This window comes from Cariama cristata, unplaced genomic scaffold, assembly GCF_000690535.1.
Source record: "Cariama cristata isolate BGI_N322 unplaced genomic scaffold, ASM69053v1 scaffold33365, whole genome shotgun sequence".
Taxonomy (NCBI): Eukaryota; Metazoa; Chordata; class Aves; order Cariamiformes; family Cariamidae; genus Cariama; species Cariama cristata.
Window position 1 is genome coordinate 1 of NW_009619777.1, and position 7,533 is coordinate 7,533.

At 57.4% G+C, this 7,533-nt stretch overlaps 1 protein-coding gene across 1 annotated transcript in view; it reads right to left on the reverse strand.

Moving 5' to 3' along the window:
* Positions 1-11: 11 nt before the first annotated feature.
* LOC104162611 (potassium channel subfamily T member 1-like) overlaps positions 12-7,533 on the reverse strand; it is a gene marked incomplete at its 3' end in the record, with an annotated part of 8,098 nt that continues 576 nt past the window's right edge. The window contains exons 3-12 of the mRNA XM_009701379.1: positions 7,321-7,380; positions 6,405-6,479; positions 5,962-6,045; positions 5,355-5,449; positions 3,170-3,350; positions 2,910-3,074; positions 1,915-2,051; positions 1,606-1,669; positions 661-769; positions 12-120 (exon numbers count right to left, since the gene is read on the reverse strand). Coding sequence (XP_009699681.1) covers positions 12-120; positions 661-769; positions 1,606-1,669; positions 1,915-2,051; positions 2,910-3,074; positions 3,170-3,350; positions 5,355-5,449; positions 5,962-6,045; positions 6,405-6,479; positions 7,321-7,380 — 1,079 coding nt within the window. The remainder of the gene's footprint in view (positions 121-660; positions 770-1,605; positions 1,670-1,914; positions 2,052-2,909; positions 3,075-3,169; positions 3,351-5,354; positions 5,450-5,961; positions 6,046-6,404; positions 6,480-7,320; positions 7,381-7,533) is intronic.

Sequence of the window (7,533 nt, forward strand, 5' to 3'; positions counted from 1 at the left end):
GCAGCACTCACTGGCCGCGGGAGGTGTGCACCAGCAGCGTGATGAGGGTGGAGGTGGCCGGGCAGACACAGTTCAGTGCCAGCATCGCGTATTTGCACTCCTCTTCGCAGACAACGTGATCTGAAAGGCAGAGGGGACCGTCACGGTGAGGAGGGGGACAGATGGGTTCCTCGGCTGGCAGTGCCCAGGGATGTGGTAATTTTGGGATGGTGTTTGGGGGCTGGGTGCTTCATCCTCCTGCCAGTCCGGGAGGGCTTTCAGATGATCAACAACCCACGGGGAACACCACAAAAGGGATTAATGCAGGCAGGAAAACAGGGATGAGGGCTGGAAACCAGCCAGGGGGACACCAGCGCACCGAGGTCACTGCCACCGTGTCCGTGGGGATGCACATCCAGGTACACATGGGACTGGTGTGCCCACATGCAGCCCACCCCGGGGCAGCCCAGAGTCAGTTCTCCCCCAGCCCCAGGCGCGTTGCCACAGGCATCATGATAAAGGAGCTGACGGCCCTAATGTATCTTCCAGCAATCGGGAGGAGTCTCAGCACCAGGTCATGGACTCCTCTGAGATGGAAACACCACTGGAAACATCTGTGCTGGCAGGTAGGACAGTCCAGACCAGTGAACTGAGCTGTGCTGGCCGCTCCCTCTGACTCACCGGCAAACTTGACATGAAACTTGTTTTCAGGCTTTAGGATCTGAACGTAGAGAGGACAGTTTGGAGCAAAATCTTTCACAGCCCAGGCTCTCAGGATGGTCTGGTGGTCCTAGCCGAGGAGAAGAGCAAGAGCTACTTCTCTGATGGCTTATTTTCCCCAACCCTTCTACACCCGGGATGAACTGCAAAGCATCCAGCCACCGCGGAGATGTACGGTGAGGGCTCCTCCAACACCCACTGCCAACGGGGGATAACGTCCCTCCCCTGCTCCCCAAAACCCAGCACCGATGGGAAACCGGGACAGCAGAGGGAAGGTGAGCCTGCCGGGGCTCAGCCAGCAGCGTGCTGCCGCGTGTCCCTGTGCCATCCCCATGCCACCTCTGTGTTTCTCTGTGGTCACCGCCTGCCCACGGGGACCCTTCGGCACCTTCATGACAAGCAGGAGGGCCAAGTGCCAAAGGAGGGAAGGGCCAGGCAGCACCTCGGCAGCAGGGAGGGAACGCGGCACCCCCTGCTCCGCACATTACCGCCTGCGGAAAAGTCCTTCCAGTGGGGCTGCAAGGGCTCAGGATGGCACGGGCGGGCAGGAGCCACCGCCACAGCACGGGCAGCATCCCTGGCAACGGTCGGCGGCCAGAGCTGTCACTGCCTCCCCCTCCTCTCTCTCCCATGGCTCTAAAACTAAGATCTTCCTAGCAAAGTCCCTGCCCAGGCTGGGGTAAGATTGCATTAGAGGAGGAGGTTTTGGGGTGAGCTGCCCAGGGATGCTCAGCCTGTGTGGGTGCCCAGGGGACAGAGTCAGCACTTGAACCCCACACTCTCGCCCTGGCTGCCTCCCGGCGCACTCCTGTGCCATGCAGAGGGAAGGTGCAGCAATCACCGGGGTCCCTTCTGGCCTGAGAAATGAACAATCTCCGACCGTGCCATCCCCCAGGCCTGGCTTACCGCCGCGGTGCGGTCCACCTCGTTTCGGCTGCTGAGAATGAAGCAGGCTTCTCCATTGTCCATCCTGCAGACAGAGAGCAGCGACTCCATGAATTGTTCAGGCCAGCAAAGCTGGGCATCTGCCTGTACCAGCCCGGGTGCTGCCAGCCCCCTCCAAGACCCCAGCGAAGGCATGCAGGGACGCCCATCGTCATGCATCTGTGCTGACATTACTGGGGACCCCTCTCTGCGGCTCCAAGGCCTGCGGGCAGCTCAGCAGCGCGGCAGGACGGGGCTCGCCGTGGATGTGCAGCATGTCCCTCTGCTCACTTGGCTCTCATGAGGTCCTGGTCCTTCAGCGCAGAGCCCTGCAGGTAGATCACTCGCTGCGACCACAGAGGGATCTGCAGGACCCGCCGCACCTGGATATCCATCTCTGTTGGGCAAAGTATCACCACGTAGTAATCCTGAAAGAGAGAGGCTCAGGTGGGTCCGCAGGCTGAGGGTCCCGCACGCGCCTGCCGCAGTGAGCTGAGACACCGGGGTTTGCTGCCTGAGCAAACGGCTCCTCTGGGGCTTCTGATATTTGCTCCTGGTGTGGGACACCCCCTGCCCCTGCTCTAGGGTCCTGCAAGGGTCTTGGGAAACACATCAGCATCTTCTCCAGCCCGTTCTGTGTCATAAAGCCAAGGCAGGCACACCTGACTATGGAACTGGGAAAGAGCTGCACGCCCACAGCCGTTACCGCAGTGAGCAGAATTTTAAAAGCTTGAATGTATGGAATCAAGGTTGGGAGATGGTAACGAAGCGTACGTGAGCGTTGGAATGAAATGCAAATCTGAAACACGTCTGTGATGCTCTCATCCTGGGGAGCAGGAAAGGCACAGTCATTTGCAAGATGATCACTTATTATGTGGGATACTCCCCTAAAAGCTGGGTAAATCCCACCGAGGTTTAGCAACTACATGTTCTGTTTCTGTCCGAGATTCTTCATTCAGTAAAGACACCCTTACGTTTAGAAATGTCCCTCTGGTCCCTCTCCATGTGCTCACACAGTGCCCGGACATGCCCGGACAGAAACCAGGGTGGATCAGGCAGAGAGCCCCACCACTGAGATGGCCAAGGGAGGTGGCCCTAGGGCACCTCTTGTCCCCTCGCCCCGGCCAGTGCAGCACGCGCTTCCCACTGCTGGCCTGGATGGTTTTTACCTTATTCTTTGCCACATCCCCTGTAGCTGGGCAGGGCACTCGCCACCAGCGGCGACCCGGCCGTGCCCAGCAAGGGCAAGTCTTGACCAAGCACACGAGAACATGCCTGGTCCTCACCTGCAGGCGCGGGTGGGCGTAAAACTCGTTGAGGAAGTCCATGAGGAGATCGATCTTGAGGGAGCTGACACAAAGGACGACGTGTTTCTCCGTCTGGGCACGGTGACGGCTGTAATTGCCTCCCGACTTCTGCCGCTCCATCCACAGGTAGACGAGCTCCTCGAACTGCAAACAAAGGCAGAGAGTTGATGTCCCTGTCGACAGGGCTGCCCAGGCGCAGGCTCTGCAGCCCTCTCCATCCTCGGTCGTGCAGGTCTAACCTGGAGCGGCAGCACGACCAGGGCGACACAAATCATTATCACGACGAGGAGCTGGGAAGGCCAGATCTTTGGTGTCACGTCTCCGTAGCCCACAGTGGAAAAGGTGACAATGCAGAAATAGAAGGACTTGAAGAGGGAGAGCTTCTCACCTGCTCTTTCTAAATGCTGGATGCCACAGGTCCTGAAGGGAGAAAGCACACACCTCAGGGAGTGCTTCCCTGGCCGGGAGACAGGCAGTGCCCGTAGTGCCTGCCGCTGAAGTCAGTGGGGAACCCTAGAAGGTGACTTACACCCACGTCCATGGAGGAAATCTGTCTGTAACACACTGTCGGCATCAGCAGTGGATTTATGTCACCGACAGAAATGATTCAGCTAACGGCGCTTCCAGCTGACAGAGTCAGTTTGATGTGGTTGCTCATCAAAGCAACATGGGGAAGTCCAGTCCACCCATGGGTGATGGGTCACGATAAGACCATGCCACGGACAGCTTGTGGAACATCACCCTGCGAGGCAGCTGCCCTTGCATGGCAAAAAACCAACACGTGGAAGCAAGCAGCTGTCAGTAAGGCTCTGGAGGGACTCAGCCCGTGGGAAGGGCTCCCCGTTACCGGGGGGTGTGCTCCGGCAGGCAGATCCTGTCCCCGCTCCCGGCCCTGTGCCACTGCCCTTGTAAAGCCTTGCAGCATAACTCCGCAAACCTGCAGTTTCAAAGTCACCTCGCTAAACACAAGTGTCACCTAAGTCGTCCTGGACCGGAATTGTAGCCCTGCCACAGCCACCAAGAAACACGTCCACGGCCCCAGCGGGCAGGAGGTGCCATGGGCAGGGAGCACTGATGAGCTCCAGAATTGCATTAGCCGTTCGCATCAGAGGATCGTCTTTATTGCCAAAGACGCGTGAGCCTAAAAGCTTCATTTCCTGTCTGTTCTGCAACTTAATGGCATTATACGCTTCAAATCCAAACCGAGGGAGCCAGAGGAAGATTCAAGAAGCCTAATTCAAAGCTAAGTACCCAGCGATGAGAACGGGCTCCTTTACAAAGAGATGCCCTTGTTGTCGGCAACGCGTGGGGTGAAGGGCCAGGTTAATTAGCAGGAGCCCCAGTGGCCCATTACACAAACGAGCTCGGCAGCCATGGTAACTTGGTGGGGAGGAAGAGTGTGGTTGGAGTCAGGGAGTGCGGTGGGTCCTGGTGAAGGAGCCGTCACACACGTCCGAGCTCGTGTCCCCCGTGTCCCCATGTCCCTGCCCTCGACCCTGCAGCACTCACAGCCCTGCTCTGACTCTCCCGTGTCCGCATCGCCCATCTCCCACCGACAACGACCTCATCCTCACACAAACCCGTTAAGAAGTTTCTGTTAAAATCACGTAACTGAGGAGGATATTCAGTTTCTAAAATAGGAATTGATCTTCCCAGTGTTCAGCGTGCTGGGAAATGAAGCAAGGCCAGGAGGAGCCCGGCGCCGGCGGCTGATGCTGTGGGGCGTCCTCCCAAAGCTCCAGGCAGACGTGGCTGTGCCCAAGGCAAAGCCCATGGACAGGAGGGGAAGCCTGCGGCACAATCCTCACCGTGGCTCCCCGAGTTCCAAAACCCAGGCACAGGAACCGGGACTTGTCCCATTAGCGAAGGAAGGACGCCAGAGACTTGGGAGGTCAACCCAACCCGCAGCCCTGAACAGTTATGCTTTCCTCAGTGCGCACACATCTCTCAGGCTGAAAAATCAGGCTAGAGCACACTGCCTAAAGGCAGAACGTCCTCCAGCTTCCCAGATCACCACGTTGTGTCCTGGCAATGGCACCCCACCACAGCTGGGAGGGTCCCACCCCACCTCCCTCTCCCGTAAGCCCTGCAAGAGCCCGGCTCTGCCAGTCATAGAATCACAGAATCATTATGGTTGGAAGAGACCTCAAAGATCATCAAGTCCAACCGTATACCTGATGCCACCATGCCCGCTAAACCCACTAAACCATGTCTTGAAGCGCCACATCTAAACGTTTTTTGAACACCTCGAGGGATGGTGACTCCACCACCTCCCTGGGGAGCCCGTTCCAATGCCTAACGACTCTAACAGTGAAGAAGTTCTTCCTAGAACTTCCTAGGAAGTTCCCAGTCACCCCTGGCAGGTGCAAAGCTGTTTTCCCTGGGTGAAGAAGGTGGTTTAGTGAAATGAAGGGCAACACTCACCCGGTGAAGACGAGACAGAGGAGGGTGCAGATCAGAATGAGCACCTGGTTGAACATCGCGGACTGGGTCCTTTGTATGGCTCGGTGCAGGTCGTTCTGGGAAGAGAGGAGAGGGCTCTCACCGGCTCAGAGAGGCTGAGGGCAGAATACCCCTCCAGGTACCAACTGCTGCCTTGCTGGCTCCAGCAATGCCCCCCCAGACGAGGGTCAGCCCAGGATTTGGCCCTTAAAAAGGGTTGTGCGTTTCTGCGAGCAGGTCTGGGCTCTGCTGTCGGGAGAGACAGCTTGAGTGGGTACGTGGGACAGGCTGGAACATCTCGTCCCGCTGTGATGCCATATCCCGGGGAGAGCCGGAGGCCGTCCCTGTCAATATGCAGCCGACAGCGTCAATGCGGCTCAGACCCCAAAGGGCTCCTGCTCCACGGCAGGTCCCAGCCCAGCATCCCCACCTGGCAAAGCCCCACCGGTGCGGCTGCACGCACTGAGCACCGACAACCTGCCCGAGAGCCGGCGGCAGGCGAGGGCCCCCCTCCCGGCCCCGCCGTCCTCAGCATCCCCAGGGCAGAGGGACATGGGGTGAAAGGGGTGGGATGTGTCCGGTCACTCACAATCATGTTCTCCAGGGCGTACTTGGCAAGCCAGCAGTTCAGAAACACAGGAATGAACAAATTCCGCAAAGGAGGCCAGAATATCTATGAAAGCAAGAGTTACTCGCAGAAAAACTCCTGTTCTCTACCAGAAAAAGTGACAAGCAGCCAATTCAAGCCCTGTCGGGAAGGGGACCATCTCCAAACTAAGCCCTGGCCTCTGCAGAGGCTGCCACCGAACGCTACCTCGCTCCCCTCGCTGCAGCGGAGCAGCCGGAAAGGGAGGATGGTTTTGGGGGTAACGCTCCAGAGAAAGTTATTATATTGAAAAATATTGAAGCAAAAATTTTGTGCAAGCTATAATTACTGCTTGGCCAGACATCCATTTTTCTGTATTTCACCACCAAAACTACAGCGCTTCTTAAACTTACAGTTGCTTTAAAATGTCACTGGGAAACACTCACCGTGATAATAAATGGCACCGTGTTGATCATCTCAAGGATGAACGAAATGCGAAAAATCTGTTCCCAGATGTTTCCCTGAGGAATTAAAAACAAATAATAATTAAATAAGCTTAAAAATCTGCCAAACGACAATTAAAAAGCTCCCACTCTGCCGCAGACCCTGCTAGATGGGGGCAGTCCAGCAGCACAGCCAGAGACGTGCCGGTTTGCCCGCAGGAGGGAGATGCGGGGCTGGTGGCAGACACGCCGGAGGCACTAAGACCTTCCCAAACCGTTCGGTCGTTCCCGCAGCCAGGACATCCCTCTGTCCCTCACCGCTGCTGCCAGGGGACAACAAGGCTTCAGGTAAGGGCAGAGAGTGAGAGTGACCGATACAGACGCTGGCACTCAAACCAGGCGGGTGACACAGGGTCTGAGTCTCTTCTACCAGCTGGCCCAGGGACCCCAAGACGATGCCATTTGTTAAGGTCACTTTTCTTGGCCATTTTAAGGGGCTTTTGTCCAAAGGAGTCAGCTTGTGCCTCTCCCCGTCTGCCCTGGAGCCGTGCCTGCTACCTCCGGAGGCAGCAGGAGTCACGCTGCCGAGCTCAGCTCCAGGTCCTCAGCCTTCGGGAACTTGGCGTGCGTCAATCTGGCCCCCCACAAAACCAGTGAGCCTTTGTAAAACAGGTCTGAATTTAAAGGAAAGCGGAAAAAGAAGAGATCCCCCCTCTCTGCTCTGCACAACACTTCTCCAGCAGCCTGAGGGAGAATGAGAAGGGAAAACAGCCGCAGCCAGCTGAGACATCACCAAGACAAACGTCCTCTCGGGGTGCTTCAGGCTTCCGACAGCTCAAAGAAGGAGAAATGAATTCACGCCGGGGGGGTCGGACCCAGGCTGCACATCACTGCCCACCGCCCGCCCCGGGGCACTTACCTTGTAGCTGAGATAGATGAGCAGCATGGTCTCCAGAAAGCTGATTAAAGCTATGCTGACCTGCAGAGACAGACAGGCCAAGGCTGCTGAGGGCTCGTTCGACGCATCGGCCGTCGGTCGGAGCTCTGCCCAGCCCTCCCTGCCCTGCGGGGCTATCGCAGAGCGGGCCCTGCTCGTTTGCTTTCCGTGCCCCCGTTCAGGATGGACGTGTGA